At 36.8% G+C, this 25,859-nt stretch overlaps 2 protein-coding genes across 2 annotated transcripts in view; one reads left to right on the forward strand and one right to left on the reverse strand.

Annotated features, from left to right (window-relative positions):
• The window catches only part of RYR3 (ryanodine receptor 3), a gene marked incomplete at its 5' end in the record, with an annotated part of 249,795 nt that extends 246,499 nt beyond the window's left edge, over positions 1 to 3,296 (forward strand). Inside the window, 2 exons of the mRNA XM_082318667.1 lie at positions 1,515 to 1,566; positions 2,353 to 3,296. Of these exons, the coding sequence (XP_082174793.1) occupies positions 1,515 to 1,566; positions 2,353 to 2,448 (148 nt within the window). The 3' untranslated portion in view covers positions 2,449 to 3,296. The remainder of the gene's footprint in view (positions 1 to 1,514; positions 1,567 to 2,352) is intronic.
• Positions 3,297 to 3,404: 108 nt separating this feature from the next.
• AVEN (apoptosis and caspase activation inhibitor) overlaps positions 3,405 to 25,859 on the reverse strand; it is a gene marked incomplete at its 5' end in the record, with an annotated part of 103,171 nt that continues 80,716 nt past the window's right edge. The window contains 4 exons of the mRNA XM_082317420.1: positions 3,405 to 3,828; positions 5,040 to 5,400; positions 6,753 to 6,848; positions 10,499 to 10,569. Coding sequence (XP_082173546.1) covers positions 3,710 to 3,828; positions 5,040 to 5,400; positions 6,753 to 6,848; positions 10,499 to 10,569 — 647 coding nt within the window. The 3' untranslated portion in view covers positions 3,405 to 3,709. The remainder of the gene's footprint in view (positions 3,829 to 5,039; positions 5,401 to 6,752; positions 6,849 to 10,498; positions 10,570 to 25,859) is intronic.

A 25,859-nucleotide genomic window follows, 5' to 3' on the forward strand; every position in this document is an offset into this window, starting at 1 on the left:
AGAGTAATTTAGGTGCACACACTGCTGACAATCCTAAGACAGAATTCTGTAGAACTGAGGAATATCTCCATTCCTTTCTGCTCTCTCCTCCTCTGCTCCACACTGCTGGTTATCTTTAAAGTGCTCACCTTACACACGAGCTACCTTAGTGGAATGAGACCTGAAGGCACACCAGCTCCTTATTGCTCTGGAAGGAAACTCGGATATGTGGAATGACAGGGAACAACAGTTTAATAAGTTGCTGTAGTTTGGAAGTTTTGATTGTGACTGCTGGGGGCTTGGTAACGTTGATGAGACCATTGAAAATTAGCCTCACTTTGACAAAAAGAAAACCCAAACCAAACCAAAACTGCATTTCTGGAAGATTCCTGAAAGATAAGCTACAAAAAATAGTGTACAAGTCTGATCCTATAGTTCTTTAGTGACAGAGCAGCTTTCCAAAACCTCGAAGCAATCGGGAGTTGTATGTGTTTAGACTATTGCCCAGACTCCCAAGACAGTGCTCTTCTACTTTCATTAGTAAATACAGAGCAGATCAAAGAGGATATTTAAAAAGTTAATGTGGTGGCATTAGTTACGCGTACAACAATGATAATTATATGAGCGTTGTGCCAGCAGAACCAAAGGAGCTGAACTGGTGGTATCTTATAGAAGCCTGGCTTTGGAATACTGCACCTGAACTTCTTGAATTAAAAAAAAAAAAAAAAAAAAAAAGTGTGCCTCCTGGAGCGGAGGCTGCGTTATTCCTTGCACAGCAACTGACACTGCAAAATCAACGCACATTACTTTTGTGAGGGAAATTTCCATTAATATCCATAGTTTTACCAGTCTACAACCTCCAAGCTTTTCTTACTCTACTGAACTGCTTAATTGGTATATGGGAACCTGTAATTCACAGTAAATGAAAAATTTAGGAATAAAAAAATAAGGAAAGGCCATTTCCTTAATATTAGAATATATAGTGAACAATCTTTCTAACCAGGTTGCCCTTTAATCAGACAAATGAGAGTTGCGTTAGATATAAACAGAGCATTGTCAGTACTCTACAGCCTTCCTCATTAGTTCAAGCTCTCGACATCTGAGTGAGCACAGGTATCTGAGATAGACAGGCTCAGCTTATCAGCTGTATGGCATCAGCGTTTGGAAATCTTGGTGCAGCTGAATATTTGCCACACTTCTAACTTCTTGCATAGTAGCCATAGTAACTTCTTCCAAGGTGAGATGTTGGAGCATATGTATATAGGAGCTGGCATATGCCTAATTCAGGTATTGCTCCTAGCACTGAAGTGAAGAAAAATGTTAAACGGTGTTTTTCTGCTTCTACAGATTTTACATCTGTTAGCACTTCCACAGGAGAAGTGCTGGAGGATAGGATAGAATTTTCTTCTTTAACATAAGCAATAGCATTGCTTTGCTGGTTGGCACAATCCCCCTCACATATTCCAGTCTAGGAAAGGTTAGGCAGAGATGTTATGTTTTCTGCATTAATAGCCAACTTTATGTGCTTGTTTCAGGTTCTTTTTAATGTATCTCATTAACAAGGATGAAACTGAGCATACTGGCCAGGTGAGTAGAAAATAAAACAATGTTGTTTTTTTTTTTCTTAAGATTATCTTTCAGCATTTTTATCTTCTCCAGCCTTGTAGCTGTGTACCACCAGGTGGAACTGATGTACCACCAAGGAGTGGAGATGATGCCACCCTCCCTGAGAGTCTTCTGCAAGTGAAAGAAAAGGAAGGGTTAAAAAAAAGAGAGGGGGTGGGCTGCAGCAGTGTGCTATTCTGCCCAGCACTGAACTCTGTCAGAAGTCACTTACAGTAATCTTGTCTCTGAAATGAAACCCTGGTATATACCAGGTGTAGTTTATTCCCAAAAGATTAAGTAGTTAAGCTACTGTATTTATAGTCTAAATCCATATATATACACACATATATAGGTATATAGATCTGTGTATGTATGTTTAGTGTTGTTTAAATGTAAATAAATAAGAAAATAAAGAGGATTTAATTCTATCTTATCTCAAATAAGAAGCTCTTATGGAAAACACTTCAATGTTTTCCAAGCAAACTAAAACATGTTTTATATATACAGATTGTGTACAGGTTTGCTCTGATATAACTAGATTTACACTTACGCAGTTTTTCTAATAGGGCTTAAATTTCAGCAGTACTGAGTCAAGAAAAGCACAGAACAATACTTTTACAAATGTTCTTGAATTATGATCTTTGAGTTTCAATGTCTTCACAGTTCTGCTCCATGGCAACAGGCACAGTACCTGGTTATTGTTAAAAGTTTATCTAGAGCAGTAACGGCAAGGTGTCTGCTAAAATAAATACTCTTTATCATTTTCAGGAGTCATTTGTGTGGAAGATGTACCAAGAAAGATGTTGGGATTTTTTCCCAGCAGGGGACTGCTTCCGGAAACAGTATGAGGATCAACTTGGCTAATATCACAAAAAGAAACTATTTATTCATGAACTGTTAAAAGATCCACTATACAAAAAAAATTTCTTTTCTTTTCATGGTGTAATTTCACAGCTTGTGTTTGCTTTCAATGTCTTTAAACTTCAAGACATACATAAAATTTGACACTTTCATAGGCTTTTTGTACCTACCACTTATGAAACAGGTCTTTTGTTGGAATTTTCATTAGAAAAGAGAAAAGTATGCCAGATTAACTTAAACCTTCCAGTTCAAACATGGTCTGAAACTATAACAACTTTTTAACCACATCATTAACCTAGTGTTTGGCAGTACAGTTGAAAGGGCTAAAAGGTGTCTTAATTGCACAACATCTGACATGTAATAACTTGAACATCAGAGGCCACGCCTCAGAAAAAATATTTTGACTAACTGCTGTCCACTTTTTCTCCCCAGTATTTGCTAGTGAATGTATTAAGATACAGCTTGAAAAGCTTTAAGCAGTTAAAAAGAAAACATTTTCAAACACTTTGTTGACCTTGAAACATTAAGTGCCTTAAAACCTCTGTAGACATAGCTATGCAAACTTTTTATTTATGTTAGTGTTCTAGATGAACAGATCCATTAACTGTATTGCTTTCCTGTCTTTCTGTATGAAATCGCACTTGAAGTTTGTTTATATACTACCTTCAATAACAGCTTATTAGATGCTGCTGTTAAAAGACATACACTGTATCAAAATGAATACAATTTAAATCTTAGGCCAAACTAGAACACTGCTCTATGGTCACCTGCAAGTAGAAGCTGCTAGGATTATGCATTTTTTTTTTCTTCTAATACAAAGTGCCCACTGCAATAAAGTATTAGAAACCAAATATTACCTTTGCTGTCGTCTTTCTCGTTTTTCTACAATATGGAGATGTGGCGTGAGGATGGTGACTAAAACCACACATATTCATTGTTCATTCATAGCTTTATTTAAGGACTACACAGAGCAAGTACAAGCTGAAATAACTGTTCTCTCAGTCGCTGTACCCTGCATCTTTAGCAAAGAAAATCCTAATTTCATCACAAATTTTAGACCTTTCTAATAATATTAGTCTTTCTTAGACAATTTTCAATTGCAGTTTTGGTTGCACAGAATTATAGGTGCCAGCAAAGAAAACCGAGCATTTGGCATACCAAATAAAGTGAAACAGATAAAGGAAATATCAAGGAGATAAAGGTAGATTCAACTTTCTGTGTAATGTTTGCTATATTCAGTTATTCACATAAGCAAATTTGAGCTTCAGGAAATCATGCTGTCCAGCCAATCTTCAAGCTCTTCCTCAGTAACATTTTTAGATGTACTTTGCTGTTGCTGTGACGCTGCACTCTTCTCTTCAGGCATGTCTAGTTTTAAAGGGTCTAAAAAGTGAAAAGAACAGACTTGAAAATCTGGAAACAATTCCATACCAGCTCTTTGTCCCAGATGATTTTGCTTTTCAATGCACAACTATTTGAACACAATCTATCTTTCTTGAAGAACAGCAAGTCATATTCCAAAAATAGTAGCAACAATAAAAAAAAAAAAAAAAGAGGCAGCTTAATAAGCATAACCAGAGCAGCATGGCTTCCATCTGATCCAAGGGGGACAGGGCCTGTTCTACAGCAGAGAGATTAAAGTGATCCCCCTACTGCGATCTGTTCACAATCCTGTCCAATGCAGAGTTGAGTTTAATGTAGGAGAGGAGTAGGAAGCCACAACAGCAGATCGCCCTGCATGATGATTACAGCATGATGTGGTTCCATATTCTGATGGCATTCTTTTCCTGAGGGATTTATGCTGTGCTTTGGAGTGGAAAGCATGACACACCACTGAAATGGAAGAGCAGTTCAGGACTGTCTTCAGTAACAAGGCTTGCTATGTTGCTTGTGGTGACATCTTACATGTTCAACCATCTTGGACTTAATTTTTAAGATAGCAAGAAAATCATACACAAAAAATCAGAAATGCTAAAAATTCTTTTACAGCGCTGTGGACTGGGGAGGAGCAGCAACCCGTCTCCATCAAAACTAACAAACGGTAGTATAACTTCTAGGAATGCAAAGAAAAGGAAGGGTTTGCCAATTTTTCTGAAATACAAAAATTTTTGTATATGTTCTGTTTCCATACTAAACTTAATTTTGTAAAATCAATGCTAGTAAAGTCTGAAAATACCATTTATAACAAGCCATCAGAAATAGCTGACAATTCTTCTGTATACTATTAGCACAGTGAACTGAGGGCTGATAATGTTACATAAAAACTTTATCTTCCTCTCACTAAAATTCGCTAGCAGTAAATTAATTTTTTTTAATTTAAAATTTTGCTGAATCATAAGACCAATGCTGTTCTGCAGAAGAATTTCTGTTAATGCTTAAAATGAACTGATGATGGTGAAACTTTAGTTCAATGGGGAGTTAAAATTGAAAAGGAACAAATGGGTCAGAACATAGCCCCAGATAAATGAAATGCAGTATGACAGAGATGATGACAGCAGTACTGTTGACTGGCTAATCAAGAGCTCAAAAACATCACCAAAACAGAGACCAATGGAAATTAAATAAGGGCACACTGGGGAGAAGAGAAATCTTACCGTTTTCCTTACAATCCATTTTCAAATCTTTCTCAGTTGATATGTTGTAGGATAATGCACCTGACACAGGTCTGTTTTCTTTATCAATGGGAGCATCTAGATTTAGGAGACGATCTAGTTCTTCATCCAAGTGGTCAGTCTCTTGCTTTGATAGTGGATGGGCTCTCTGAAATGGTTCTGCTGCACTTGCCCTAGGACCATTTTTACTTCCAGGCTCTGATGGAGCAACAGAATCACCAATGGGATGGGAGACCAACGCCATTTCACTTTGAGCCGGAGACTGTCGGAACAGCAGCTCTCTCCTCTTACCATCTTCACTAATTTTAGATTTCATCTGTGGGAGCTCTACAGGTGTTGATGCCTAAGAGTACAAGAAAGGACTTGAGTCTTTCTAAAGATGAACTCCATTTTTACTCTGTCTAATTTGAGAATATGAGATTGTATGCTAAATCAGCAAGTTCCATTGTTTCACAAATACTTCCTGGAGAGTTACTTTTCTTTAATTCTTCTGTAATGAAATCCCATCAATACTCTGAATTTTGGGATGACTGATGTAAGTATTTGGCTAGAAACATTATCCCATGTTAGGCCTTCCCTCCAAAATTCCAGTCTTGAAAGCAAATCATACTACAGTTCGCTGAAAATCATTTAGCAAAAGTTATAGTGTATAGCTGTATATATTGAAAAATGAAACCAAATTACAAAACTTTATCAAAGAACGAAACAAGAAATGGCAACTCATTATTTAACACATCGGAACACAGATTCTGCTTTTATCAGAATGCCCTGGCATTAATAACACTGCAGCATATCTGATGACCACATCACCAGTCAGAATCACAAGACAAAGATTAAATGTCATAACCCACACGCTTTATAACCCTGATTGATAAAAGTTAAAGACCGTGACTAGAACTCTTCAGAAGAAAATTGTATTTGAAAGTAACATTTACTTGCAGATTGCCTTAGACATCACATCTGCAGACATCTTTGAGCTCCCTTAAGAAAAGCAGAGTTGTGTCAGTCACAGAAGCACTTCATGCAACTCCAAACAGAAGTAATATTTCTTCTGTAAGGGTCATGTTTCTCTTACCTTGCTTGAGCAGAGGGATTTTTTTTTTAAGAATTTTGTTTTTATATTTGAGTCTCATTGGTTCTTTTGCCCTTACATTTTTTTTCACAGCCTAAAGAAACATTTTTTCCTAATATTCTGTTGTTTCTCACCAGAGCATAAATGACATTTTCTTCACCTGTTTGATTGACAGTTCTACCTGTTCTAACACAGATGTAAGTTTTATTCATGGAATAAACATGTATGTTGATATTAGCTATGTAAAGAGTAAATCACAATTAAAATGATTAACAGAAAAGAATGTGCAAGCACTTTCAAAATTTCGGTGCAAGCTTTTAACAGCTGCTAACAAGAGAAGCAAATACAAAACCAGTGCAATCATTCCGTGTCAAACACACTGATATCTGCTTTCAAACTTAACGTGCTGCACATCGAAGCATTTTGTTTACAGCCAACAAAGCATAAAAAGTGCTGATAGAGGCGTATCCTGCATTCCATGCCATTTGACATGCTAGTCTCAATGTATTTACTTGTAAAATACATTCTGCTTATGTTTCAAGACCAAGTTTAAAGTAATCATTCTTGCATAGATTGTTTCACTTAAAATATTTGCGTTTTCTTGTGAAAATTCACAGCATTACCTGCACAAGTTCAGCAGCTACATTCAACCTCAGATGTAGAGGCAATTCCTGAAGGGCCTGGACCAAAGACTGGCAGTCAACAGAAAGTGCAGCTAACTGAAACATAATTCAACACACAGTACACTTGTATTAAAAAAAAAATGAACTAATAATGACTTTCATTACATTCCCCTGTTCCACACATTCAAGGATTGTGAAGAACAGTCTAACGAAATACAGGAATTCATAGTTTTAAATTACACATGTACAAGCAGTTTGGCTAAATTACCCTATATACACCTACAATGCAAACAATCAAAGGTTTAAAAACAAGGTATAAATGGAATGCTCCTTAGGCAATGCCTTGAAAATCCAAAGTAGGAAATAGTTCTGCAAGCTGACAATGTCGTAAGGGGCTTTTCCAACTCAAACATCTTTTAATCTGTGAAGCTTTCTATGCAGCGGGAATCGCCATTCTTTAATGAGTTGCTACTATTTTCTAAGCAATCAAACCACGTAGCTTCTGTGTAGCCTAAACAATGTGGCCCTTTTTATACTTCCCTATCTTTTAAAATGTTGTTTTGATGCTTACAAAAGCAACAAACTATAGTTACATATACTTCTAAAATTATATTCAAGATATTCAAGAAAGATTACTGCTGCCTAGTCGCTTAAAAGGTGTAACTGTCACTTATTAACATGACGGTTATTGAAGTTTCCTTTTCTCTTGACCCTCTTTTTTTGGGGGGCTGTAAACTATTAAAAACAGATTTACACAAAATGGACCAGCAATATTCGATGGTTTTACAGAACACCCTGGACTTTGGCAGACTTAAACAGATTTCGAGCTCACGGTACAGCAGAACATTCTGAGCACGTTCACCACCACTGAAAAAGATAATTTGATATCCATCACATATTTTAAAATCTGACAACGTAATGCATAAGTTCAGTCTGTACTCTCATTTTCATGGAAGCAGAGAAGGTGATTCTAAATCTAGCCTAAAGAGACAAAAATTTGTCCCTCTCAGTATGGTATAGACTGACAGAGACATTTAGAAGTCCAAATACTCATAAATTAGGAGAGAGTGGTTTGGGCCATGTCGCAGGAGATTTGTCAAAGGAATTCACACTGCTCTCAAAAGCCAGTCAACAGGATGGCTTTTGACACCTGCACACACAGCAAGAATGAACATCAAAGACAGTGTGTTCCGATAGCATATTTACAAAACTAAAATAAATTTTAAAAAGAAACAATGTAGTTGGTTTAACAGTTTCTTGTATCCAAATTCTGGTTCTGGTATTCAGTAATGAGAGTAAAAGGAACAAACAACTTAAATATCTGAGGGTTAGAATTTTTCTTCTTTACTAACAACTTTATTTTACAATGGATTAGTGATCACCATCAAAGATGATTCACTAGTAGAAGTAACCTCAAAAAGTCTTCAATAAGCAATTCCTGTTGCCCAGCAATGAACTACAACTTCAGAAAACCCAGTTCTTTTGACAGATATTGAAGATGAAATATGGCTTCTGCACATTTGCAAAGGACAGGAAAATTGTATGAATCCAGTAACATAAAAATTTGTAAAAAGTCAAGTATCATTGAATAACATTTAAGTGCATTTGTGTAGAGTTAAGTACACTTGCAAAAAGATTAATGTGAATGAACATTGCAAATGAAGGTGAAGATGGAGGCAGGGAAGAGGAGGAAAGGCTGAGGTTGAAGGAAAAGAGGAATTTGGAGAAATAACATAATGGAAGAAGAAATTCAATATCCAAGTAGAGATTTCACTAGAAGTGGTGTTTGAATAAAAAACAAACAAAGGGATCAAAGCTGTATTGAATAAACTATAAACACTTCATGGCATGTAGTTATTTGTTCAAGAAACTAAGTAGAGGCATACTTTGTTGCTGGAATTGCCATTTTTTTACTGAAAAATCCAAATAACTATTACCTGTTTGATTTTTAAATTGCAGGCCATGTTCTGAAACATTTTAATTGCATTTTATCAATACAATTTTATACAATAAGGCAAATCCAGGTCTACTTTTTGTAACAATGAATGATAGCATTCTCAATAAACTGAAAATTCGTTATTGTTGATGTCGCTGTTACATTTCCATTCTACATTTGAAACTGATGCTTTGCCATTACTTTCTACAAATAATAGGGAATGGGAAATATCTAGTCATTCTGCAACTATTTTTATGCCTTTTCTGATTTATTTTGTTCCATCGTAATCACTTCAGTTTATAATTCTCTAATCTTGTACATAATGTACAAACAGGCAAAGTACTAGAAACAGGTGAGCTAAGGGGCAAAGACAAGGAATTTGGCAAAGTGGATCTAGGTTGATAATTAGACCCGGATGCAGCTTTCAGGGAGAAGAAAGATGGGCCAGAAACAAAAAGGAGATAGCAGGCTGAAGACCAGAGTCTATGTGAAAAATGAGATAATGCTATGAAACCATCTGGGCCAGGATTCTGGACTAAAATAAATAAGAAATCTAAGGAAGGGCAATGGTGACTACTGCAGTAAACTATTTCAAACTGACATAAGAACAGTGAAAGACGGGAAACAGTTTGAAACAACGAATTTGGATGGGGCAGGACGAATGACTACAGTTTGGCAGGGACAGAGGCAGAGGAAGGTGCCCACCACAGCACACTTCACAATGAGTGAGAGCATGGGACTGGCTCCAGAACTGTGCAGTCACATCACTGGTGGCCAGGAGAATATTTGTGAAATCCACTGGCAACGTGCAACTTCACTCTGCTCACAGTGGCTTTAGCCATTCAGAAATTAACTAGTGTGTTCAAATCACCTGAATCCTATAATGCTATAATGACAAGCCTATGAGGAAATAATGAAGAAATTAATATTCTGGATACTGACATCCTGCACACTAGGAGCGGGAGGAACTGATAAGAAAAAAAATACCCAGTCATTGAAAGACTGTATCCCACTGAACAAACATATGATGATTTAAACAAATGCTGCACTTGGCTTTATTTCCTCATTTTAATTTGACATTGCAACTTCTATGTACCTTTAAATATCACTTCCCAGGGAATAATTATTGTCAATATTTTAGGAAACAAATAGCAAACTTTTAAAATCTGAATATATATGTATGTTTCAAGAAACACTCAAGCACAGTTTAGCAGCAATTTTAAGAAAAGCTTGGAAGACAAAAGCATTTATCTTGCCATAATTTAAATTACTTACATGAGGAAGACAGCTGCAGAGTTTAAGACACTTTCCAGTATCCTGATATAGAAAACAGCAGACTCCTATTGCTCTGCCCCTTTTTATTCCAGCATAAAGAATCCACATACAAATAATCTAAAACGTAGTTGACCCCATAGTCATTTTTGGGGTGAAGTTTTAAGCAGAGGATATGAACTGTCTATTTGAAAGAACTAGAACAAGCTTCATAGTCAAATACATGAATACAACCCTATAGGGTTTTTTATATTCATTTTACTTAACTATTTTCTCTTGAATACAGCTGAAAAAGGAAGGCTAACTTAGTATCTCAGTAAAGCAAAGTTACAGTCCCTTATTTTCCCTTCACTGGATGGATTTGCTTGTTTTTTTCTTCCAACATTACTTAAAAACCTAGCCTGCTGCTTTGATTAGTCTTCAACAGAAAAAAAAGGACAAGACCCAAGAGCCTCCAGCATCAGAGACAAATTAATAAAAATATACAGAATAAAGAGTGCTATTATTGTCAAACTCATTTGAATGTTAATTCTGTTACCTGCTTATGGCATATGCTTTCTCTATCCCATTCTTTCTCGTCAGCAAATCGGAACTGTGTAAAGGAATCTCCTACAGAAAAGAAATAAAAAAATTATTTACTCCTCAAAAAAATAACAAGCTGTCTCCAAAGTTCCCAACCCTAGAGAAGTAAATTCAATCAATAAATGTCACGTCTTCAACAAATTTGCATTTAATTTTAATGCTGCTTGCATTCACAATATTAAACTTCTTTAAGCCAAAGTTCTATAGAAAGATCTTGTAATCTCTTATTTGCAAAACAGTACTGAAAAAGGCGCAACAAATTCAAGACTGAATGAGGAGGTGCTAGGTTCCATGTCAACAAGCAAGATTTTCATTGAAAAGTCCAATTTGGACAACATGCTAGGAATACATACAGTATTCACAGAGTGCATTTTTTATGAACAGCTTTGAATGTGTGGCAGATAGACCTTCTCTTATCAACATGCAAATCTCTCTTATAATGCATTATAAATGTCCTAAAAATAAGTTTGTACAGGCCAAGTAAAGACTTCTTGTTGTCTGGTAGCTAAATTCTCCAGACTCCCTCTTCCTTGAACTAGTCCCTACTCTAGCATGTCATCAAAAAAAAGACACTGAAGCCTGAACTCCAATTCATATGCATAAGGGACTGAATTTGAAAAATCCTTAAATAGGGCTAATTAAGCTACATATGTAACCTTAGTTATAGGATCTTCTAACCTCATCCCACATTCCTCCAAGACAGAAGGAACTTCCTCTTACTATAGGGGGGCTTAGGTTATTATTTTGGTTTAGATGCAATATTTCTATTGCAGTACCATGTTGGGTTGCAAAAGACAGTCCTATAAATTTATTCACTGAAAAAACACACAAAAATTCCAGGACTAAAAAAATTAGTAAGGTCTGTGATAGAGGAAACATGAAAGATTGCAAGATGATGGCCAAAGGTCTTGAGTAACAGAAAGCAAAGATGTTACTGATGCAGAGTATGGGACATATGCCTTCTTAGACCACGCAGTTCGAGAACAAGCAGCTGTTCAGGAGCTCTATTGGAAAAAAAAAACAACACCCTGTTGAATTATTGTGTGAAGGAGATGAAATTTGATCCCAAAAATTGCAGATCACCTATAAATCACCAGAATTTAGTCCAGAGTTGAGAAGCAACAGCTTATTCTTTCCCAACCTCTAACAGAGAATGAATGTGCTAGAGGAAGTTTTCAATGGCATTAGCAACAACTGAGCATCTAACTTCCATTTGGCTCTCAATATCCAAACGGGCATTCATACCTTTGACAATTCCTGAATCATGCCCTTAATCCTGCATATAAAATCCAAACCTATAATGTGCTGTTCCCAAAATTGGCTTCTTTTCCATTGTCTGCCTCTCCCAAAACGTAGGGGAGTTCAGCCTTTCAGCAATTTTACTCAATAGTGCAACCATCAGCCAGCTTCTGTTTTGCAAACAGAATGAATAAGCAGCAAAATGGCATAGTAATTGACATATTTCTTGCCAAACAATGAAAAAGGGAGACCTAACCATCTCCCAGTTGGAATGTAAAATTTATCGGCCATGGCTTTTTTTGTTATATCTGAAGTGCATTTCTAATTCATTGCACTTCACGTATGCTCATTGGGTATGCAATGTACTGATATAATAATCACACTGTGTACCTGGCATGTCCGTCATCGTCATCTTCAGAACCATTCTAGCAAGAAAGTGACCTTCTCAGCTGAGTATTTATATAGATATTTATGAATGTTACCATGTGGAACCTGAATTTGCATCTCCCTGTTTTCATTAGCCTGTTTAGGAGCCTGATTGACAAAGTCCCTTGGGAGGCAGCCCTGAAGGGCAAAGGCGTCCAGGAAGGCTGGACATTCTTCAAGAAGGAAGTCTTAAAGGCACAGAAGCAGGCTGTCCCCATGTGCTGAAAGACGAGCCAGCAGGGAAGACCACCGGCCTGGCTGAACAGGGAGCTTTGGCTGCAACTCAGGAAAAAAAGGGAAGTTTATGACCTTTGTAAGAAAGGGCTGGCAACTCAGGACTACAAGGATGTCGTGAGGTTACGCAGGGAGAAAATCAGAAGGAACAAAGCCCAGCTAGAATTTAATCTGGCTACTGCAGTAAAAGACAACAAAAAATGTTTCTACAAATACATTAGCAACAAAAGAAGGGCTAAGGAGAACCTCCATCCTTTATTGGATGCGGGGTGAAACATAGTGACCAAGGACGAGGAAAAGGCTGAGGTACTTAATGCCTTCTTTGCCTTAGTCTTTAATAGTCAGACCAGTTGTTCTTGGGGTACCCAGCCCCCTGAGCTGGGAGACAGGGATGGGGAGCAGAATGAAGCCCCATAACCCAAAGGGAAATGGTCAGCAACCTGCTACACCACGTAGACACACACAAGTCTATGGGGCCAGGTGGGATCCACCCAAGGGTACTGAGGGAGCTGGCAGAAATGCTCACCAAGCCGCTTTCCATCATTTATCAGCAGTCCTGGCTAACCAGGGAGGTCCCAGTTGACTGAAGGTTAGCAAATGTGACGCCCATCTACAAGAAGGGTCGGAAGGAGGGTCCAGGGAACTACAGGTTTGTCAGTCTGACCTCAGTGCCAAGGAAGGTCATAGAGCAGATCATCCTGAGTGCCATCACACGGCACGTACAGGACAACCAGGGGATCTGGCCCAGTCAGCATGGGTTCATGAAGGGCAGGTCCTGCTTCACCAACCTGGTCTCCTTCTGTGACAAGGTGACCCGCTTAGCAGATGAGCGAAAGGCTGTGGATGTTGTCTGCCTGGATTTTAGTAAGGCCTTTGACGCCATTTCCCATAGCATTCTTCTGAAGAAACTGGCTGGTCATGGCTTGGATGGGCATACTCTTTGCTGGGTAAAAAACTGGCTGAATGGCCAGGCCCAAAGAATTGTGGTGAATGGAGTTAAATCCAGTTGGCGGCCAGCCACAAGTGGTGTTCCCCAGGGCTCAGTACTGGGGCCAGTTCTGTTCAATATCTGTACTGATGACCTTGACGAGGGCATTGAGTGCACCCTCAGTAAGTTTGCAGATGACACCAAGTTGGCTGGGAGTGTTGATCTGCTGGAGGGTAGGAAGGCCCTACAGAGGGACCTGGACAGGCTGGATGAATGGGCTGAGGCCAACTGTATGAGGTTCCACAAGGCCAAGTGCTGGGTCCTGCACTTGGGTCACAACAGCCCCATGCAACACTACAGGCTTGGGGAATTGTGGCCTGAAAGCTGCCTGGCGGAAAAGGACCCGGGGGTGTTGGTCAACAGCTGGCTGAATATGAGCCAGTAATGTGCCCAGGTGGCCAAGAAGACCAATAGCATCCTGGCTTGTCTCAGAAATAGTGTGGCCAGCAGGACCAGGGAAGTGATCGCCCCCCTATACTCGGCACTGGTGAGACCGCACCTCGAGTACTGTGTTCAGTTTTGGGCCCCTCACTATAAGAAGGACATTGAGGTGCTGGAGCATGTCCAGAGAAGGGCAACGAAGCTGGTGAAGGGTCTGGAGCACAAGTCTTATGAGGAGCGGCTGAGGGAGCTGGGGTTGTTTAGCCTGGAGAAAAGGAGTCTGAGGGGAGACCTTATTGCTCTCTACAACTACCTGAAAGGAGGCTGTAGCGAGGTGGGGGTCAGTCTCTTCTCCCTAGTAACAAGCAATAGGACGAGAGGAAATGGCCTCAAGCTGTGCCAGGGGAGGTTTAGGTTGGATATTAGGAAAAACTTCTTCACTGAAAGGGTTGTCAGGCACTGGAACAGGCTGCCCAGGGAAGTGGTTGAGTTCCCATTCCTGGGGGTATTTAAAAGACAGGCAGATGTGGTGCTTAGGGACATGGTTTAGTGGTGGACTTGGCAGTGCTAGGTTAACGGTTGGACTTGATGATCTTAGAGGTCTTTTCCAACCTAAACAATTCTATTCTATTAGGTTTATCCAACATTGTTCAGCATTACTGGGCTGACACAGAATCTTGCCTGATCAGCTAGGCTTTGGTTTACATTCAAAGTCTCCAGATACTACTATTTTGAAAACAACCAGTGTCAAACAGTACAAGTGCAAATAATTAAAATTAAGCACTGAAATTAACATTTAGATATCTAAGAAGAAGCCTAATTTTATAAATCTCTAGTTCATACAATTCACAAGCACCAGGTTCCATGACAGCTAGGTATGCTCAGCAGTATGGTAAAACAAGATCCTGTCTTTAGGTATCTATCTGCAGATGCAAACACAGTTGACTCACTGCTGACAAAGGTGCCTTCCTCTTCATTGTACACAGCACAACAGTAAATAAATCCCTCTGTTTCAAAATATCTAGAATACTGCTACTAAGTAACAACACATGCTGAAAATTAAAGAAATCCAAATTCATTCTTCAGTCTCATGATTTTAAAATGGGTATGAAAATATGCAAACTAATTTATGTTTTAACAGCTCATATTTTAAAGGCTCAATTTAGTTACATATGTAAAGAAGTTTTATTGAAAAATAATTAAACCAAGTGATCCTCAAAGTCTTCATACTATTAGAACAAAGGCATAACTATTTTCTTCCAGTATCCCCAAGACTCCTTCAGTTATTTCTCATGCTGTGTCACAGAGGAAATAGTTTCCTCTGCTCTTATAAACGAGTAAAATTAAACTAAAGGATAAGTCGAATGCTTTCAGTATATGAGAATGACTAGATGTAAAGCAGCTAAACAAACCTACTTCATGAGGAAAATCCACTGGGATTAAGAACTGGTTTATGATTCTCCACAGTCACAAAGTTGGTAATAACAGATCCTCAGTTTGATATTGTATTGCTGAATTAAAGGGTATGACTTAAACTGTAGTTTAACTAGGCTCTTTAAATAAGTTAACAAAGCATGCCTTTCAAATGGAAAAGCAATAACTACAATTCAAAGTATCATATTTAATGCAAATTAGGTTAATGAGAATGTTGGTCTAACCAATTATCTTTTCACAAATTCCTTCACCCTGAAAATAACTTCCCTTTATGCCATGAATACTAATCAAATGTCTTACAATGACTCCGACTTCCTTCCAACATAAAAAACCCACTTTTCTTCATGTGAATAGTTTTAATGTTACTTACAAATATCACTTGGCCTTCAGATACAGAGTAGCTAAAAATAATGCATTCAAGTAAACCTCACAGACTGTCTTTGGTAACATTCATAATAAGTCTTAATATTCTTTATTGTGTAAAATATAACTTCATTATGAAAGAACAGCAGATCTAAACCACCATGCTTTCCTACCACTTGAACGTATTTTAAAGCTAAATCAATTTATTTAAATAGAGCACATTTCATAGTCTCATTAGCCCAATGATCTCTTCATACAAATATTCATTGAATAGCAGAATCGAAAAAATCCTACCTGTAATCTGTAATAAATATTTTCCAATCTGTGAAATTATGAGTCTAAAAGTTGAAAAAACTGAAGAAAAAGAGTTTTCAGTAGGAAAACTGACATATCAGTGGAACGATTTTATTCATTTTAACTCTCTAATTCATTAAAAACAAAAGACATAAAACATTACTGAAGACAGAGGAAAAATATTCTATAGACTTAGAGATTTTCAAATTGGAAGGGAGGAACAAACAATGTAACAGGATCCTTCTAAGCCTGCCATGACTGTAAAGAAGCACTGCAAGGGCAAATATAAGACTCTCAACCCATTTTTTTAATCAGAATTTACCTTCTCCTAAATAAGCACCAATGATTTTGATAAACTTTTTGGGGTTTTCCAACCTTTGTTCATCTCCCATTTATTTTATTTTGGGAATTCAAGCCTCTGCCTACAAGTTTGTTTAGTCAGCTAAATAATATGCAATAATTTATGACAGCAGTATGCAGCTGAACCAAATAAACCACAAATGAAAACTACAACTTAGCTACATTTGCGAAATTAACAATGAGACCTAAAATACCTCAAAAAGCACTACACTATCTACTACACTAGTCAAAGTTCTTCCTGAGTTACTAAATCGAGAAGATTCTCTCCACAGAAAGTCTATCTTTAGAATAGATTTTCAGCAATTTTGCAAGTTTCACTTGCAAGAGACCCCTTTCTCTCCATATTGATCCCCAGTTCATCAATATTTATGAGGATTATAACATCAAAACAAGCTACCTGCCTGTTCCACCAGTCTTCTTCATGGGTTGCAATAATGTAGGAGGAAACAGATGTTATTTTTAAGGTGAAAAAAAGAACCAGATCCTCCAATCTAACACTTTTCTGCAGGGAAAAACAATCTGAATTGCAGAGTTTAGGCATGAATGATGCTTGAAATCTTATCCAACATCAATGGTTCGCATAAGAGTGACCAACTCTCTTGAGGAGTCGGGGGGAAGATAAGCAATATATTCTTTCCCTTTTAATAGTGCAAGACTTCATGTAGAAGGTCCAAGAGAAGACAAAATCTGTAGATCAACGAAAAGGTGAGCAAATACTAAGTCATTAATTTTGAGCTAATTTATGAGCTCAAAGAGAAAACTAAAGCTTACCAGTCCTTTGGGATGAATTACGTGTGAATTAATCTTTCTCAAACTGGAGGAAATAGCATGAGGAAGAATTCCCATCCATCCATGCCATGGCTTGCTCTAACTACAAGATTTTGAAAACAGCAGGGAAACAGCAAGAACCACAGACTGGGTGCTTTGGAACATCATTGGAATGAAAAGATGTCTTTTCTCCTTACACAGTGTTTCCACATAGTGCGATATATATATATATTCTAGATATATAGCGATATTTATATATATATAATATATATATTAATTAAACAATTAATGCTCATTTGATATAAAAATCTCTTCGGATAAATACTACCAAAGATTTTCTTTTATAGGACACCTAATGGTTTTCCTTTTTCTCTCCTACAAAAGGAGATTTACATATATACAAATTCATAATAAATATTCTTCCAACACTAGGAAATATATGTTCTGAAAAGGTTTTATATGAATAATTTTATACACATCATAAACAGATAATCACCCAGATATGGTAATTTTCCCACAATGAGGTAGCATATGATACTGAGAAACAGACTTCTGGAACACAGATAGCTTGCAAAGACTCTTCACGGCAGTTCTAATAACATCACTAATTTCTATTTCTGCTTTTTTAATTTCTCTACTTCAGTAAAGTACACACTGTAACTATTATCTTTTACTATGACTAAGGCTGCAATGTACTACTTATGCAATTTGCCACGAGCATAGACTGAGTAATAGCAATTTTCAGAATGTGAGAATACAAAAACAACAGATAAAGACTCTGTAAGAACTCAACATCTATTAATTTTCTTCAGATACTATTAAGATCAGTAATATTGCAAGTCACTGCAAAGTCTGTCTTTTAGCAAGAACACGACAGGTATTTCCAGACAACATGTTTCACCACAAATACTTAGCACAACCTACATTTTTCCCTGGTTCTGCTGCTCACCAGTAGGTTGCACAGCCATGTATTACAAACTCCAGAAGGCTTATGCAACAGCTCAGCATAAAAATTCTAACTACCAGCAAAATACACATCCCAAAGAAAGTATTTTAAATAACATTCTTCTACTGTTACCAGCAGAAGTTCTTCAGCTCTGTGCAAACGTACTCATGTCAAGAATATTTGTAGCCTGCACTGCAAACTATAAAGCTTATTTATAACCAGATTCAAAAAGAACAATCTAAATTAATTCCCCGGCACAACTACACAGCACTACTAGTCACAATTTAAAAAATAAATACGTGAATTTCACCAAACATCAAGATCATCCGATCAAGGCTAAATGATGTCCTCAAAATTTAAAACGTGTTGCAGATAAAGGAGTGAGAAGGAAGGATCTTTGGAAACTAGTGCTGCTTCTGGAACAAAGAGTGTCTATTCAGGAAGAACAGAACTAATTTAACATATAGAGGGACTGCAGCATATTGAAATCAAGGTCAGATGCCAGGTTTTCAAATGAGGAGAAGAGTAAAGCCAACAAATGCCAAAGAACATAATGGTTTTAAAAAAAAAAACAAAGCCGAAAACAAAGCCCCAAGATTTTATTTTTTTATTAAAAGCTAAAGCAGAGGTTAACAAGAATCAAAACAGGAAAACAGAACAAATAAAATTATATTCAAAGAGGTTTAGAAAAACAAACAGTAGTACACATGCTTCTGCGTGAACACCACGACTAAGAAATAAAACAGAAGAAACTGGAATGTCTTTAAGCCTTTAAAGCTTCAAAAAGCTAAATGGCAACACAGGAATACTGGGAGCAGTGAAAGGAAGACTGAGGAGGACAGTGCAATACCAGCTCGATGTGTTTGATGGACAAATTAGTAGAAACTATTAGAAATTTAATGCATATGTGGATAAACATAATATTTGAGGGAAAAGTCAACATGGCATTTGGAAAGGAAAGTTCTGCTGCATGATCTAAGACAATTTCTTGAAAGAAGCAAAAAAATCATGCACGTAAGCAGGATCTAGTTCATATAATTTACATGTGTTTCCAAAAGCTCTCACTGACATCCCACTCCCTTTCCCACCCAAGACTTCAGAGCAGCAAAAAGAGGAGGCTCTGTATGAATAAATAATTGCCTGAAAGTAGGAAGAGAAAGAGTAAATTGTCAATTTTCACATTCAAAGAAACCACCAGTACAGTTCTCTGGGGTCGTGTCTGTTTAACCTCTTCACTCAATTAAAATAGAAGAGAAAAAAAGATGAGAAAAATGAAGTAACATAGTTTGCTGATGATACCAAGCTTCTCATGGTAGTGCAGATAAAGGTAGGCTGTGGAGAATGACGTAAGAGCTTCACAAGATTGAGAAAGTAGCTTTTAAAATGGCAGATGAAACTCAATACAAAAAATGCAAAATCCTGCAATTCTAACTTCACATACAAAATAAATTCAGAGCTGACCAACACCATTCAGAATGAGAACCTCAGTGCTCTGCAGTGCTCAAAGAAACAACCTTTTTGGAATTATTAAAAAAGCAATAGTGAACAACACAGAGAACATCATTACACCCCTAGCATATATTATCCTGAATACTGCGCGCAGTCTTGGTTTCCCAAGATCAATCTCATAAAATAATACAGCATTAGAAAAGGCATGGAATAATTCCTGTATGAGAAACAATTTAGTAACTTAAGCCAAGGGAACACGACAGAGATCTAAAAACCACAAAAGGCATAAAAAAGGCAGAATCACTCACTGCTCTTCTCACAGAAGACCTAGAGGCATCAAATGAAGCCAGCAGGGAATGCACTCAAAACAAATAAGAAGTGGCAAATCTTTATGAAGTTGAAGCTAGGTTGTGGGACTCGATGCCATCAGATAGTGCAGATGCCATGAGTTTCCACAGATGCAAGGAAGGATATAAGGTAACTATTTTTACATACAAAGATTCCACACCTGGCTCAGGAAGTGCCTGGGACATAAATTGTTGCAGGTCAAGAAAGTATTTGGGAAAGTTGCATATCATATAGCATGTTCAGGTGCCTTACCTCAGGTGTCTGCAGATGGACCTTGGGTCTAATGCAATAGAACCAACCTTAAATTAAAGCAAATAGGTATTTTTTTTTACTTGTAAAGCTCTAGCTTTCTCTTAGTTTTCTTTCTGCAGGAAAAATAGGAAGGAAAAGTAGGTAATCAACAAATTTATTTTTAATCTGTAGCTAAGAGTTTTTTCAATTCAATGCACATTTTACATCTTCAGGGTGTATAAGGAGACAACAGACAACACTACTGTACAGGAAATTGTATAAACAGCATTAAGCAGATTCTCTCTGCTTTCTAATTAACTTTTCCACATTTTCTTAAATGTAATACTATTTTTCATATGCAATTTTTATTAAATATTTAATGATTATAGGTCTTAGAATGCAGCAAAAATGCAAAATATTAAAACAAAACGCATTGAAAAAAAAAGTGTAAAATTTCACCCAAATACAGTAGCCTGATGTGGTTATTCATAAGTACCAATCCCATCTTCTCCGTTATTCACTTTTTTACTGAATAAACAATAAAATGATATTTAAGCGTGAAGTTACTGATTTCCCCATAGGTTAAGCTTAAACCTTTCATTAAGTTTAAGCTAGTCACCTTAAATATTTACATTTTTCCTGATGCTTTATGACATTTCCTAGTGTCATTTTTTTCAGGTCACTAATTTATAACATACTTAGTGATTTTTAAATGTCACTGCAACCAGCTTGCAAGATTAGACAAAGTAAAAAAATCCATAGAGCATACTGTTTTTTGAGCAATATCATTCAAGAGAAAGGCTGAAAAAAAAGGCAAGATTGTCGCATAACTTCATGCATAAATACTCAGGACCAAAGATTTTTTTTTTTTTTGTAGCATCAGTTTGACATAGCAGGAAGTGAAATTTGTGATTCTCCCTAGGGACAGGGGCAGACAACTCTCCTTTGGGCAAAAGGGAGAGGACTCATGTATTTTCATAAACCTGGACCCAACAGAGGAAAAAGTAGCTTAATAGTAGAGTTTTTGATCCCTGCAGACCAACAGGTTAAGGAACCTAATTATCTGGCCCTTCGTGAAGACCCTGTTTTCTCCAAGACAATGTAAGCAGCTCATATCAGTACAGCACGTGTCCATAGCAGGAAGTACTGCTGAAATTCAACACTGGAATAAATGAAGAAATGGCAAGGTTCCCACCCACAAAGGAAGATTTGCATAACGTCAAACTGCAGGACTCAAAAGAGGAATCCGTTTGCATGTGCTGGCACAAGGTACTCTTGTCAGATTCTGGCTTGTCAGTGAGGAAAGAAGAGACAGAATGAAAAGAAGAGAATCCAAAACAAGAGGAACAAGGTTCAAGCAGAATGGAAGCCCGTCATCCAAAAAGATCCCAGGTTTGCCTTGACTATTGGCAGGAACCACTGTGCAGCATCCACAGTGAATGGGCATCCGAGGATGAGGAAGAGGAGAGAAGGATGCATTCCTATGGATTCTACTAAGCAAAAATACTGCCTTGAGACCTTGGGGCACACGGTACCTCTAAGCTTACACAACCACTTTGAAGAGGAAATGAGAGCTTTGATGAACAGTTCAATTTTTTTTACAGAAAAGAGACACATAGCTCTAAGGTTAAAGCTGAAAACAGCACCCTTCATTCATACCTTAGACAGTACAGCTTGTAAGTAATTCAACATCCTACACTTCTGAGCTCTGATATTGTAAGAAGTTAAAAAACTATTCCGTAATGGATGAGGTAACTTATGCAGTTTATTCAGGAAGTTTTCATTTTTTCTAAATTACACACAAAGACCAACTTTTACAATGTTTCCAAATCCAAATATAATGAATGTCCTAATGTATAAAACCAAATGAGATTTCAAACTTTGCCAAATGCTAGCTAGATCTCTCGTTATTAGAAAGCTCAGATTCAAAACTCAGTTGCTGGTCTAAACTTGGCAGAATGCTCTACCCACTAAACCACTGCTTTTTTTGTAGATGACTCTTTCTCAGTTCTATTAGGAACCTGAAAGTTCTTCCCAATTAAAGTTTAAGTAAAACATATGTATTTCAAAAATGCAATAAAACTTCTACTGTTGTTTAGATACTTCATGACATGCTAGCTACAAGAAAGAACATCAGAAACGGCATGTTAATATATTCTGGTAAGTCATGGAACAGCACTCACTGGCCTAGGTTCTTTACCTTGTCCTGTTTAAGCAAAGTTCCTCCTAATTATTCTTTATTTAGATTATTGTTCGTTCTACCTCCTGTGTAAACAGTTCATGCAAGGCTATTGCTGTATTGTATCTGGGAGGTGAGAAAGTCACACAATTCATTAGATCAGATTTATTCTTACACCTTTTCATCTAAGAGAACTTTATACCTAACTGGTGTGCTTAACTAAGAGCAGTTGCATTGCATAAATTTACACTAGGATAACCACTGCTTTCTGTAAGTAGGCTGCCAGAATATTTGGTCTGAAAACTTCAAAATTCATGAAATATCTTTCTTATCCACAAACAGCAGGAGTATACAAAATAAGTCTCCTTTATTCTACATTGTACCTCCATCCAAAAAACTTCTACATTAAAAAAAAAGACAGTAATCTTAGAGCAAACAAGTGGACAAACTTAAGAAATACTTTATTTTAAGCAGCTTGCTATCTTTATTCCAATAATAGCCACTAACTTGACACAATTAGAGAAAGAAGTCTGCTATCAGTAGTTCTTACATGCCACACAAACACTGGAAAACTTCCCTTTCTCTCTCTCCCCCTTCCCTCCAATTTCTATAGCAGACAAGTCATGAAGGTTTACAATAGTTTTGACAGTTGACTATTCAAGCTTCCATTTTAAGCATTTAAAGCCAGACTTAATTTTTGATGATGATACACACATTATTTGACAGCCCTTGCATTATTAGAATTTCATAACCCAAAAAAACTATTCTAAATTTTTCTTAGTGTTATAGTTTCATTCCTTACTCTGTATTTGATAGTACACTTACAGCAAAAAATGCAATTATATAATCAATAAATATTCTTTATGCTGCTGTGCTGGGTATTTTTAATATCATCACATCCAAATTAGTACCATTCTTCCCTAAAGCAGAATTCACTATTCATGCAAGTGGTACAGTATGCTGTGTCTATGTGACCATCTTTCAAAAGTATTCATAAATTATACATAAAGGTGCAGGCCTAAAAATATTCGAGCAGTTTGATATAGTGAGTACGAGGCTTGGCTTTCTTGCATTTATGAAGGGTTCTGCAGGATATGACAAGTCATAGTACCAACATAAGCTTGCAAGATTTTTTTGTTTAATGTAGTGAAACAAGAAAAGAGAAGTACCTTTAGCAAACAAGACAGGAGGATTTTCTTCTGATATGTTAATAAAATGACAAGGATTACAATAGGCAGAGTAAATCTAGTAAAGCTCCAGTTCTATAAGCATGCAAAAGCTTGGAAAGTATTTCTCTGCATATGCAAGTTACTCACAACTCTCTAAAGATAGTAGTGTAATGGCTTATCAGAGAGTTCTGAACATCAACTTAAAATCAACAGGAGATCGGTAAGCATTTACTTCAGATCAAAAATACAAGCAAGTAGCATACTGGATTTGTCTTACTGGATTTGTAGTGGCTTAGAAAGCCACTACATTCTGGGTCCAACTTACACTTGTAAGAAAAATAATCTATCAGCAAGAAGCTCATGTTTCTTTTTCAAGAAATGTGCTTTTTAAAAAGTTACAATTATCTACAGTGGAGTTTTCCCATTGCTACAGATGAATTGGTCAATGCAGAGTTTCAAAACTTGTATTAATAGATGTTAAGAGTTCTTCTGTAAAGTGAAAAGGAGAAAAATAATTACTTACTATCTGCAATTCTTTGGATCATGTTAAAAAGCAAGCTGTAGCCACATACAAGCTTGTGCTCATCTTTTGTATCAGGTACCTTAAGGGTTCTTCTACCAAATTTCTCGTAAGTAAATAAAGCTTGTGTTAGCTCAAGAGAAAACACCAATATCCCCCGTGTTGACCCCTGTGCTTGCTCCTTTGCGCTGAACACACTACAACATTCCACATTCTATAGCTTACAACACTTCTTAGCAACACATCCCGTAGCCGCCTTACGCAAGTTCTCCTTGTATGGTAGTGACAAGAACTAGAGCTCTCCAACAAATTAAAAAACATGAAGAGATGATACGGAATGGAGAATTACAGTTTTCTGGATGACAAACACCATCTGGGCTACGTATTCACTGCTGATACACAGCAGTATAATGAATAATGAAAAAGTATTGATTTTTATTTAATTATCTTCTGTATTCAAACAGCACAGAATTGAAATGTGCACTCTAGTGTTCATTTTTAAATATTCATTTGGAGAATTTATTTTCCATCACAGTATTGAAATACTATTAAATATCATCATAGCAATATCAAAATTCAGGTTTTAAGATACTGAAGACAGTGGCATATCTAGTAATAATAAGGCTAAAATGAAAAATCATCTGTATCATAGCTATTCACTAGACATATTTACTTTCTGTTGTTGTTTACTTGTAGATTTTTCTATGATCTAGTTCTATACAGTCCAAAAAAAGTGGCTCACACAACTTTGTCCCTCAAGGACATTACTTCAGGATATATTTTTATGTTGTGCCGAAGCCTTCCCTGCCTATTCTTTCATCCATCACCCTGCTTGTTCTAGCCCTGTTTATTAGGTTTATTTTAGCTTTTTACCTTGTTTGAATAAATTCTTCCAGATTTCTGACCATGACTATGGCACTGTAAGTTCCTCTAGCCTACTTAGAACATAATAAGCAGGTGCCGATCAATGAATTTTTTACTTTAGCAGCAAATGACCTGTGAATCATGTAGAAAGTACTGCCTCTGCTCTGCCTTTTCAAATTGCATTGCTTTGTGGTAAACATGTCACTGTGCACAGAAATATGCAAGGCATCTATCAAACATCATTCACATTGCTTGTTTTCATTTTGAATGTGGTGAGAAAATAGTATTTCAAAACAAAAAGGTTTTCTTTTGTTTACAGGAATGTCGAAATGTTTTTTTCTTTTTTTTTTTTTTTTTAAGAAAAAAGATCAGTACTGAGCATGTATTTCTACTATTTAATATAAATATTTTTGTTTTATTTAACCATCATAAGGAAATACTTTCAGTCAGCCTTGCCTTATTGGGCATATTAATTTTGATTGTCATTTAGCATGTCAACAGTGAAGTTACTGCGTAGTACATACCAAGTCAGTATAGAACTTGATTAAGGATTAGCATTTAAGCAATGAAGGCACAGGACTCAGTGAAAAACTTAAATTTTTCAGAAACTGCATTCGTCATTGGAAAAAATAATTCAAGTAGAATTTTCCTGAGTAGCTCAAATTGTCTAATTCTTAATCTAATCAAAATTTATTTTAAAAAGCAGTATCAGGGATACTGAGATTTGCAGCAAGTTTTTGGATTTCTTCCACAAAATCATCAACTGACTCTCACTTTCCTTCAGCTATCATACAGGGAAAGGTTTCACAACACATCTTTCCCACTGAATCAACTCAAACCTGCAATAACACAGAGCCAAAACTCATTCAGTAATCTGAGAACGTGGATTAGCAGACAATGAAAATGTGCTTAGAACAAATAAAAGATGCTTGAGTTAACAGTTACAAATCTTAGCCATATATATGTAAAAAGGAAAAATAATAGTCTTCATAGCATAAGAGAAAAAAGCTTTCACCAAGATGCTGCTCTCTTGCACATGCTTCCCTACAGATGAAAAATGAATGACCTTTTCTCTAAACACACAGTCGCAGTTTTTTTAATACCTCTTCTGGTTCTGGTCAGCA

This window comes from Platalea leucorodia, assembly GCF_965183815.1.
Source record: "Platalea leucorodia genome assembly, chromosome: 7".
NCBI classification, from domain to species: domain Eukaryota; kingdom Metazoa; phylum Chordata; class Aves; order Pelecaniformes; family Threskiornithidae; genus Platalea; species Platalea leucorodia.